Here is a 12,489-nt window from a genome sequence, read left to right on the forward strand (position 1 = left end):
TAAAACATCATAACACCATAAGAATCGGATATTTGCATCTGATCCAAATTTAGAACATAACAAACTGAATATATATTGCCATACATCAATTTTTGGCAGGTAATATTCTTTTTGGGGCTTATAAAAAGTCTTGAAGATATATTTAGCAGTAAGTTGATCTAGGGTATTAACCTCATTTTCAGCCCATATTTCTCTCTCTCTCACACACAAACACCACCTTTTACCCATCATTTTAAAATAAGAATTATTCAAAGAAGTCCATTTTTCATGTGAGGAGAACTTAAACTTGAATTTCTTACCTAGGAATATCCCAATATGTTTAGCCACATGTTCATATTAAGAATGTAACTAAATTACTAATACAGTAAAAACCAAATGCTTGCTAGAATTTCAAAGGGTACAAAAACAATAACCTTTAAACCTCATTTTTATTCCAACATAGGACAGAAATTAATATGCATGTCCAAATATTCAACTGAATGTCTACAAAAGTAAAGCCTTCACTTAAAGTACAAATGGGAGCCATAGTTTAGAGAGTAAACCTAGGAGTGTGATCATAGCATAGAAATTTAATCATTAAATTATCACTTTGTCTAAAGCATCTAAGTGGGATTACTATAGGCATCCCTCCTAAATTATATGTCAGTCATGAAGAATATTGATTTTCACAACATTTATTCTTCACTAATTGTGCAACAGGAAACTTGTCAAACATGTCCTTTATTTCCTCTTATATTTAATTTGGCCTTGAATCCTCTGGCTTGTTTTATCAGACAAAATAGAGACATTCAAGGAATAAAGGTATCTGGAATTCAACATGAGTTGTTGCTTTATGCAGATGGGACTTATACTTTGGGACTCATTAGGAATTACCAAAGCTTTTAAAGTTCATGGAGTCTGTCCAACAATATAGCAATGTTACTGGATACAAAATACATTGGAATAAATCTAATATATTGTCTATTGATAAGGTTTCTATGGATTTTGTTGTTGAAAACAGAAATATGTAAAAATGGATTTGTTTATTGTCTGGAACCTTTTAAATATTTGGGAATAATAATTTAAAATAAAACACCAAGGTCAGTAGATACAAATATTTCAAATTGTTTAACATAGACGAACAGACCTATTCTTTATTAGATGGCTAAAAATACACATGGGTGTATGAGAAAAAATAAATAGGTCTTTCAAAATGGATATCTAAATTCAACTGTGACCACATGATCTAGTTTAAACTGTCAAAACATCATTTTGCATACAGAAGCATTGTAACAGAGTCAGAAGAAACTTATGTGCTCTGCCACAAACCTAGGACATTTCTCAACTTTTGTAAACCCTCCCATTTTATGAATTACACTGCTGTTCCATTGCTGTTTATACATCGTATATTATATGAAAGTCAAAAGTTAGAAGATAAACAAGTCTTTGAAGATTTACCTCTGAGGCTCTGTCACCAAACTGAGCTAGAACTTTGGTCCTGTAATCAGGAATAATACTCAAAGGATTGTTGGATAACACAAGCTTTTCCAAGCATGGAAGGCTTCCTATATTCTTTATTTCATCAATCTGAAAAATATAGGCATCTATTTTAGGCATCCATAAATGTGATCAAATATTTTGATATTGCAACTGAAAGCTACATTATTTAACCTGATTTCTTTCTGCCAGATTTTATTCTATATGTTGCTTTTCTTAATGTGACAGCTCTAAGAGGTATGTATTAAAGCCCCTCTTCTGCAATTAATAAACCAAAATCTAAGATAGAAAAACTTTGTAAGAAATTTGCTTGTTCCGCTCCTCCCCTGTATTCTCCAAATACAGATTTATTACTGTTGGTATCTAGGTAAGCTAGAAGAATGATTGAAAAGGAGACCAACTACTTCATTTAGATTTTAAGCAAAGGCTTAATGAACTAAATATTTCTGCTACATAATAAGGGTTAGAACATTTCCTTTTTAAAAAGAGAAGCCAAAATGGTAGCATTATAAAGGAACAGAAACAAGATAGAAGATTGTGCAGTATAAGTTAATTCTAACACATACATTTCAAACAGAGTTCTAAGAATATTAACTGAAAGTGTAATTATTCCCTTAGCAGCTTGAAGCTTGCAATCCTAGACACATTGCGTATAGCGTGACTTACTTCTGAGTAAACAAGCACACAATTCTCCCAATACCTGGTCCACTTTGTTGTTACTAAGATCCAGGTTAACTAAGGAATAAAGTTTGTTGAGTCCAGAAAGTCTTTCCAGATGATTCCCCGCTAAATTCAGCGTTTTGATATTTCCAATTTTGGCATGAATGCCTTCTAATGTTGAAAGTTTATTGTAGGAGAGGTCCAGGTGAATAAGATTGTAGAGATGCTACAAGTGAATACATAAACAGATTATGCTATATGTTACATAGACTAAGAATTATTATTGCACCTATTCAGAAGCCGATAAGCTAGCTAATTGCTTAAAGATGTGGTATGCAAAATGTACCACAGGTTCTGGTGATAGTGATCCTGTCTTATAATGTCTGCCTTCTGGATACTGTTCTTGTGCTTTTGAACTATGTAACAGTGGTTTATAAGCTGATATTGAAAATGTATATTGTGAACTTTCACAACTGCTAAAACCTGATACTACAAGGTTCGAAGGACACTTGTTTTCCACCAATTATATAGTGACTTGAAAGACTCCCCTTCATTTCTATGATTGAACAAGCATTTTACTAACAGGAATCCCAGGTGAATGATTACTGAGACATCTGGACTGCTGATACTAGACTGCATGTTTAATTATCCTTTTGTTTCCCACTCTGACATAAAGTGACTGAAATGTTAACCATTTATTTATATAACAAGACATGAATACAATATATATATACAACTTGTCTGTTTAGAGTGGGTTTTCTATTTTCCTCTTTGCTCATCTAACAAAAATAATTTAAACTCAACAAATCACATATTAATATCTGCCCCACACATTTTAGTGATAAACCGAGGCTTTGCAAGACTGTGCTTTTGACATAGTAGTTAAGCCCTTGAGCATTTGTAATACAAAAAATGTCAACCTACAAGATCCTTAAATTGAACTGAGATTAAATTTTGGTCCTGAATTCCAATAATTACTTTTAGGTTGGGAGGGCCACGCTGAGGCCTGTGTGCTGCAGGTGGCCCACCAGCATCCCCAGATCACCCTGCCATAGTCTGGCAGGTGGTATAATTTTAAACTCTTGTAGGAGAGCTGTGAAAAGGGGTCGAGGGTGGGGGAAAAGAATAGTTTGCTTCCCAGAGGCTTCTCACTCTTTTTCTGCCCCAAATCAGCCTAAAAATAGCTCTGCCTTTTGGTGACATTATAGCATCACAAAATGATTCCTGATATCCAGACGTTTGGAGGCTTACTTGTGGCCTCAGACCCTCCAAACACTGGCTACCCCTACTTTAGACTGTATCCAATTTTGTCTTCCCCTGGCAGACCCGTTATCACTGGAAAAAGTAATTCTAGCTCTAGTTCACAAGTATTATTTGAATATGCTTCAAGGTTTTAAAGACTCCTCCAGAGCAGATGAATGGAACAGGGAGAGTAAAAATAGAGGAACTGAGAAAAAACTGGCCGGAGTCATTACACGTCTCTTATAGGAAGAATAAGTATTGCTATAAAAATGAACTACCCATTTAAAAAACTCTGAGCAAGTCAATATTCATGGTGAATATAACATTTCTTTTATGTTTCGTTTCCCTGAACTACACATAGTATAGGCAAAAGTCTGCTGAGCAATCAGCAATATTCTTTCAATGATGCTGAAGAGACATGGGATAGGCTGCGCTTCAGAGCCAAATCGCTTTTTCAGCTCTGGATCTCAAGTGCAACATGCTCCTAAAGCAGAGGACAGCCAATCTGGCTCGAATTACCAACCAATATTGCTTAATGGATTGCACACAATAAAAATAAATGATAGTCTCAAAGAGCTGAAAGGGAAAAGAATAAATTAAGAGAATGCAAGCCACTGACAAAGGCAATATGATATATGATATGATATGATATGATGTGATATGGATGTCCATTCAATTAACACCACTGAAAACAATCTGGAGAAAGTCTTGACACACAGGCACCGTCTTGAGAAATGAAGGCAAGGAGCATCCATCTAGACTCAGAATTTAAAAAAACACACAATTAACCAAGATTTTAAGCCAACCTGTAAATTCTCCACTAGTGGTACATCATTGTGGCTTAGATCCAGAAATTCAATCTTTGGCATCAATTTCTAAAATAAAGGAATAGTAAGCCTTTAGTCCAATCAGAAGACACCGGTCTTGATCCAAGAAAATTAATCACTGATAATGTGAACCCTTAAGAATTTTAGAACGGTATTTTTCAAGCAATAGCCCAGAAGCCACAAGCAAAAGAAATTTTAAAGCATTTTGTACAAGAGCATAGTTGTCTGCAGTTAAAAGCTATCACCATTCTATAATATTCAATGGAATTATAAAGTCTTGTGCAAGCCACAGCAAGTATTAAAAGTACTGATTATATCACCATAAGTAAAATGGTGACCCTTTTGAACTCTTACCACAGAATGGTCAATTTGAGCTATGCTATTATGACTCATATCTAAAGTTGTTAATGTTCTCCAAGTTGGAATAACTGCTGTCACAGGATTTGAAGATGTGCCTTCTGGCTCCCACTGGTCAAATTCATAGGCCTCAGGTACTAGGACCTCCTGTTCAAACCACATATTGGAAAATGAGTATTTAATAGGTGAGGGGAGAGAACAGAGGTTTAATAAACCATTATTTGTTAAAAACTGTAACTTCTAAACAATCTTAAAATCTGGATGAGAGATTAAGATTACAAACCTTTGCACAAACACTCTTATTAAACTAGTGATTTTAGGTAAATACATTATTAGGATTTAGTGGTAAATTATTCTGAATAAGACATACCCCTAAAATAGATTTACTGAACATTTTGAATATTAATATGAATAGAGATGAAAGAATAGTATTTAAATGTATACAATAAGACATCGATTATACAAAAACAGAGATCCTGAATGAGCAAAGAATATTTTTTATGATTTTTAAATATAGCTTTTTACAAATTATAATCATAACACAGCATACTACAAATGGTTCACATTTCAGTCTTACCATCATGGATGTTGCTGAGAACTGTACACTTAGTGTTGCTAGAGTATGCTTTGAAGATGTCAGCCCATTAATAAGTTTTGCACCACAGTGATTTATCTATTTTGAAAAAGCAATAGTAAGGAAAATGAAACAGCAATATAAGAAAGCACGGAACTGTTTCATATGGAATTTTACTCATTGCAATCTAATCTCCCAGGTTTTTTAAATAAAACATTAATAAAGTCTTTGCAATATTTTATTTAAAAAATCTCCTTCAGGGAAATACTGTAAATGCAATAAAAGTCAAGAAAGCTAATTACAGTTCCCAACACCAATTCAAATAAAATAAAATAAAATAAAATATTACTACTACTACTGAAACCAGCTTCTGGAGGAAGTGATAAATAGAGCAATCTGAACGTAGCCATGCAATTCCACAAAGAATTCTTTTTCCTCACAAAAACACAAAAGCAACTTTTATGAAAAATGTTTCAGTGCTTGGAGGATCCCTAATATGTCTGGAGGATCCCCAAAATCTCTGGAATAGATTTACATGGGGATGCAAGAATAAAGAGAAATTGGCAAAACGGCCTACACAGGCTCTCTGCCGTAAACAGAATTCTACTCCAAGTTAGCATGGGTTGGATCTATACTACACTATGCTGCCTCAGAAACAAAGAGATGGATTCTAAAGTACAACCATGGAATATGCATCTCTATATCTGCTCCACATCCAGCATCTCTAGTTACAAGAATCTCAGGAAGCTGAGATGAGAAATGCCAAAGGTGTTGAGAAGCAGCTCTTAGTCACAATAAGCAATGGTGGGCTAGGCACAGCAAGACTAAGACAAGATTAAACTGCTTTAATTAATTTATACATTATCTTTCCATTCAAAATGAACCCTCAAAACAATTTAGAGTTTAAGTCAGCACAAAAATAGAAAAAGTAAAAAAAAACCTCAAGTAAATTAAAACATAATAATCAAACTACTGATGTTCAAAGGCCTTGGTAGGGAAGTATGTCTTTACAAAGACAATGGGTGCCAAATGCTAAGCAAGTCCCTTCCATAGCATAGGGGTGATACAGGCTTAGGCTCTCCCTCATGCTGAATATACATGCCTCTGAAAGCAGGGGCATCTTCAGAAGGGCCTTCCCTGAAGATTTTAATGGCCAGTTTCATCAAGAGAAAAGCAGTCCTGCAAAAGGTCAGTCTGCTTTGGTGGCAAACCCAGTGGATGTGCCTTCTATGCAGGCACGGACATGCTCAGATAATAGGAAATGAGGCCTGGAGTTGTGCTGAGCCTTTGAAAGGGGCAGCAACCTCAATGCTTCTAGCAGCAGGTTTCATGAAGTGCCCCTCCAAATGGTTGCACAGATCTGCAAAGCTGTGTAGGGCTTTAAAAGTTTAACACCCTTAAATTCTGCAAAGAAAACCACTGACCTCCAATTCACATTCTAGCATCATGTATTATTTGGCAGTTAAGCTGTTGCATTTTGTCCCAACTGGAATTTCTGGATACTTCTCAAACATAGCCTCTCTAGTGCATTGCAATACTCAAAACACAAAATGATATGTGAACAGCTGTTGTCAACCCTGACAGTCACAGTTCACAGTTACTTGTAATGGTGCAAATGCTCTCCTTGTCACAACTGTCAGCTGAAGATCAGGATACACTCTTGCAAGATCAGGATACACTCTTTCAAGGAAAGTGCAACTGCATCCACAATAGGCTAAACCTCAATCCCTGTGTCTGATCTCTTACTGACGAACAGCATGTCTATCTGCCTAGATTTAGCTTCTATTTCTTCCCCATTACCCAGCTCATCATTAAATTTAGAAGGCTTGCTTGGTGTTCAGTAACAAGCAGCAGCACAGCTGGCTGTCATCATTATATTGATAATCTACTCCAAATCAGAAGGGGTTTCCTCAGCAGTTTCATGTATTTACCATCACAGGGGCAAGGTAGAATACTGGGGGACGCAAGTCAGTGGCCCTTTAGAGTTTCAAGAACTGGCTTTTTCCCTGGGCCTTTGGGTAGTGATCTGTTGGATCCCCAATTGCATGATGGTGTCATTTGTTTGGATTGCCATTTTATTGTTGTTTACTGATTTATGTACTGTGATTTTGTATTCTTTCAGTTAGATTCTGTTGAACCTAACCTATGTTGCTCACAGTCACTTTGGTTGACGTGAGGAGCCCTACAATTTTTTTTAAACAAACGTCCCTCAGCATCACTTTCTAGATCAGGCCCAAATAGAAGCATCAGAACCACTGCAGATATTGCCTCCAAGGCCCAAGATGTCAATCAATCCAGAAGAATATAGAGTAAAACACTGAGTAGCACATTAGAGCAATTTCTAATAATTACTCCACAAACAAAACTCTTTTTCAAAACTTACCTGAATCTGGTGAAGAGATTTAAATATTGATAGGTCAAAAGGCAAAAGATGTTCCTGAATATTACTGCTTCCAACAGGTCCACGTGTGCCAGTTATCTGGGAAATTATATTTACATATGCATATATAAATGTGATTTACCAAATGCATAAACAGAATGCACAGAAAGACCGAGCATCTTGTCAAATTATATTCCAGAATTTTATAAATATATACTGCAGAATTTTACTATTTATATAACTAAATCTAGTAAAATATTGAGTGCAATATGCCACACTGCTCAGTATCAAGACACTGCACAGATAAGAAGGTAAGATGGCCATCTTATGCTTTTTTTGTTTTACAAAACAATAACATAATGATAGGGATTTAAAATTCTTTTTTGGGATCTAATTTTGACACTTTCCACTGTATAAATCTGTTCTATTTCCATTTTTCATTTTATAGTTTAGTTTTTATGAGAAATCTTTTTAAAAACGTTCTGAAAATGCTGAAGCTTAAAAATAATAATAAACAGATTTTATCAATTAAAAAGTAAGAAGTCCTTATTGAACTATTATATCTCTTTGGTGATTAAACAGAGATTCAAATACTGCTAACCCTGTGGGGTACAACATCAAAGTCTCTCTGGCATAGTGAGTTTTCAAGCAAACACCTGCCCATACGAGTATTAACACTTAAATGGGGAATATCTGAATTAATTTTTAACTTCACTGAAGCATATGGGTGAATTCATAATATCAGCACTAAGTGTGTATTACAGTACTACTGTATTTCTTACCATCTGGTAAATATAAGAGCAAAAACATTATAGGGGCTTATGCTATCAGAGAAAATAAGAGTAACTTTGGAAAAACAGGATATGAAAAAATACTGTAGTGAGATACTTAATTCTATAAATAACTAGAACTGATGCTGTTTATTCAGATGCAAATAGAACTGAAAAAAAGGAACGTAGGAAAATCATTAGTACAAGAACATAGAAAAAAGATCTCACTAAAAATATATTAATTTATTTAATGTATTTTAATCCCACTGTTCTAATTTTTAAAAAAAACCTTCTTAAAGCAGCTTTTAAAGCTCAATATATTTTATGAGGCTCTACCTTAGAGGCAATAATCTCTATCTTCATGGAAAACTAAGACAAACATCTGAACAATCATATACTGTATATCTTTGATACTCTTGTTCTTTCCTCAATCCCAGTACTACTGGGAGTATATGACTTTTAACTTACAATAAGATAAATTCTAGTCTTTAAAATAAGGAAGATCTGAATTGTTTATTTAGGTATGCAGATCATGGAAGGCCTTTGTTTTTGCTTGAAAACTTCCATCTTAATAGAACACCTCAACAGTGCTACTTTCTTCCAATTTCATCCATAAAGGCAAAAACTACTTCCTATAAAGGATAGTTTTTATAGACCACACAAATGAGCAACTGAAATATTTACATTAGAACCTGTTACCTTTAAATATTTGAGTCTGCATGTAAAATCCAGAATGTGACCAAGATCAGTTCTGGCATCACCATTTGCACATGTTGGCTTTCCTTGACGCAGCTGTTGGGTAACAGCATAAAGCTGCAAAGGTTTAATATGAAAGACCTCACCAGCCATAAGTAGTTGTTCTCCTAGAAAACAAGATGTATATATTTACCAATAATACTGTCCTAACAGCCAGGAAACATGCTGAGACAAGGAACTGGTCTCTAATATTTATTGCTAGTACTTAACAGGAATCCTAACAAACTGAAGAAGCGTGGGAAAACCCAGACATATAAACCCCAAAGGTTAAGGCGGTCCCGATCTGTGTCTCTTTGAATGGCTGCCCAATTCCTCAGTGCTACGCATGCGCATGACAGTCTGGATGGGAGCCCCCTGCTCGCCATCCTTACTCATGACAAATACTAAGAGAATAATAAAAGATAAATGATATGATTTAAGCTTGCTAGTGGCTGAAACTTTGAAACAAGGATACACAGTCTTTTCTGTTTTGAAGGACATTCTATCTTGTATGATGTGCAGACAGTACAGGTAGCCCTTGACCTACGACCATTCATTCAGCAATCGTTCGAAGTTACGACTGGTTGCAGCGCTTACCACTTAGCCACTTATGACTGGTTGCAATGACCGACGATCACATGATCACCATTTGCAACCTTCCCTGTCGGCTTCCCCAGAAAGTCAATGTAAGTCTCCCCCACCTGTGCACCCTCCCCCAGTCCCTCAATTTGTGATATTTAACTTTATAAAATCTAAGCCAGACCTGCACAGCATGCAGCCCACCTAGCAACCTTGTGTGGCGTGCCACCATCTTTTGAAAATTTAACAAACCCACTACTGTCAAACGTCCCTGCCACCAGGATCCGTCATCACCGCCTAGGTTTTTGCAGTCACCTTTGCCCTGAAAGACATGCTGCCAGTGCCTCTGGGCCTCACCAACACCTCCACTCCAGCACTGCCCCATACCACTAGCTGCCGAATGGCTGATCGGCGCAGCAGCTATTCCTGGGTGGCCCACAACTATTTTTCAGTTATCAATGTGACCCTTTCCACTCCCCGAGTTGTGCACACCTGATCTAAGTCTAAACTCTCCACGAGATTAAGTTGAGAGAAGCACACAAAAGCTTCAGGGGTGTGTAGCTTATCCACATATGCCTTAACACAAAAAGTGTTTGAGAAAGTCAACTTGCATTTCCATCTACTGTAATGCTTATGCCTATTTGCCTATCCACCTTGTATATAATTATTTGACAGTCAAACAAAAGGAAGTAATTTTAGATAAGCTTCAAAAATTATTTTTTAATATCCCAAAGAGGTCAAATTTCCTATGACTCTAACCAACATGATTCATGATGTATTGCGTATTATTATGAATGAGCATCACCCAACATTTTCAGGCAATATATCTGCCTTATGTAGTTACATCTTCAACAGTGCAATCTTTTACAACCCATCGAGAAGTAAACAACACATAGTTCAGTGGGATTCATTATCCTTTTTTCTTTCTGTATTATGATTTTACACTATAATAAACAAGGATTTTTTTAAAAAAAACATAGATATAATGTATACAATTCTGTTTCAGGAATAAAGTACTGTAAATAAATGTTAAGAATTCTGATGTTTCATACCTTTATGAAAAAGTTCTTCAGCCAATGCAGCTGTGATTCCAATGATTTCCTGCAAAGAATAAGACATAAAAAGGTAAAATTAAAATATTATTTATGTGTACATAGTTCATAAACATAACTACATTTGTGTAAAGGATTTTACATCTTAAGCAGTAATGTAAGTTAAGACCATAAATTAATAAAAATGAGGATGGTAAAACATGGAGGAATCTAAAAGCCAGAATTTCTAGGTATCAATATGAGGACATATATCCTTCAAAGCATAACCTATTGTTGTGTACTGCTTCCTATGCGCTGGGTGCAATTTGCACAGTGTATATTAAGCACACTTAGCCACCTTAGGAAGCAAAGTTATGATTTACTTTTTGAAAATTATGCAAGAAGCAGAATGCTTAGATGCTCATTCCGCATTTAATTTCCATGTGGAAACATCCACTGCTTGTGTGCAGACTTGGGCATTCTTCCTAGCTATCCCAGATAATTTTTGAGAGGTGTTGCCAGAAGACTAATTCATATCCTGAAGTCTAATCAAAGGTCTCTAAACCTGGCTCAGTCTTTAACACATACTCTTTTCTCCCTGAAAGTGTTAAGAATGATCTACAAAATACTGAAGGCACAATACATGATGTAGTAGTAGTTCCACAAGAAATGACTTGCTGGCAAAAAAACAAAAAGTAACAATTTGTATTTTTTCTCATTTCAATTTTGACTTTATAATAACTGCTTCTCTTTTTCATTGAAATCACCAGTAATAGTGCTGTCATGAAATAAATGGCTAGTATATAGATCAGGAATAAACAGGATGAATAACAGGTTCCCCCAACATTCAATTTCTATATGGAAAAAGAAGACAAACTGAACAATCACATTTTTATTTCTCCATGGAACATTTTCATATGATTCAATGATTTGAGCTCAGTGCAGTAAGAAAATCATTAAACAAAGCAACGAAAGTCAGAAAAAGCTTGGTCATGTAGCACTTTAAATAAAAATATCCTTCCTTCACTAATCTGCCTAGGTTCCATGATGGCTGTATTTCATGCTCAATAGACAGCATGGAAGCAGCCTGAACAGATGAAGAAAGGAAAATATTCCTGATTCCACAATCTGACAGGCTTCTATTCTGATTGTGCGGAAACTGAAACTCTTGCATGTTACTACAGATATCGAGTGGGCTGGCAAAGAAGGCAGGCAACCCATGTTTTCTGTGCCTGCCGACTCCTACAAAATTGCTGCCTACAACTCCTGATGCAGAATCTGGAAACTGTAGGTGTCTGGATGGGGCAGAACAGGTTGAAACTCCCCCAAACAAGATGAAGTGGCTGTTAATCCAGAAACCAACCAACTCTGGACAGTTCAAATATAAGTTCTTGATGGGGTTGTGCTTCCCCAGAGGGAGCTGGTCCATAAACTGGGGTTTCTTCTGGACTCATACCTCCTGCTGTGGAAGGAGTGGCAGGTGTAAGCTCTGGCCAGGAGATGTGCCCAGTTACAGCAATTCCTATAGTCCTAGTTTGTTCATTTGTATCCATCCATCCATCTTTCCTGTGGGATGTATTGGCAACATTCACTCATGCATTTGTCACCTCTTGAATGGGCTGTTCTAATACATTTCCACAGAACTGCCCCAGAAAATCACGTGGAAACTTCAAGTGGTACAAAATGCAATTACCCATGTACTAATGGGAACATCTTGACACTATTATATAACACCAGTACTTCAGAAGCTGCCTTGGTTACTAGTTTGTTCCTGGGTGCAATTCGAAGTGCTACAAATAACTTTAAAAGTTTTATGTGGGTTGGGTGATATTTGCCCCTTGTAGAATCTACCCATCCA

General features: G+C 36.1%; 1 protein-coding gene across 7 annotated transcripts in view; it reads right to left on the reverse strand.

Moving 5' to 3' along the window:
* Positions 1–12,489, reverse strand: part of NISCH (nischarin) — a 44,844-nt gene that overhangs the window by 19,510 nt on the left and 12,845 nt on the right. For 6 of the 7 annotated variants that reach the window (XR_010067096.1, XR_010067097.1, XR_010067098.1 and 3 more), the window contains exons 4-11: positions 10,653–10,701; positions 8,986–9,149; positions 7,520–7,615; positions 5,140–5,235; positions 4,560–4,709; positions 4,185–4,253; positions 2,177–2,362; positions 1,438–1,566 (exon numbers count right to left, since the gene is read on the reverse strand). Coding sequence is in view for 4 of the 7 variants with exons in the window: in XM_063291899.1 (XP_063147969.1) it covers positions 1,438–1,566; positions 2,177–2,362; positions 4,185–4,253; positions 4,560–4,709; positions 5,140–5,235; positions 7,520–7,615; positions 8,986–9,149; positions 10,653–10,701 (939 nt within the window). In the remaining 3 variants the exon portion in view is untranslated. The remainder of the gene's footprint in view (positions 1–1,437; positions 1,567–2,176; positions 2,363–4,184; positions 4,254–4,559; positions 4,710–5,139; positions 5,236–7,519; positions 7,616–8,985; positions 9,150–10,652; positions 10,702–12,489) is intronic. The other variant, XM_063291900.1, reaches the window with a different exon arrangement.

The sequence above is a fragment of the Candoia aspera genome, chromosome 2 (assembly GCF_035149785.1).
Source record: "Candoia aspera isolate rCanAsp1 chromosome 2, rCanAsp1.hap2, whole genome shotgun sequence".
NCBI lineage: Eukaryota > Metazoa > Chordata > Lepidosauria > Squamata > Boidae > Candoia > Candoia aspera.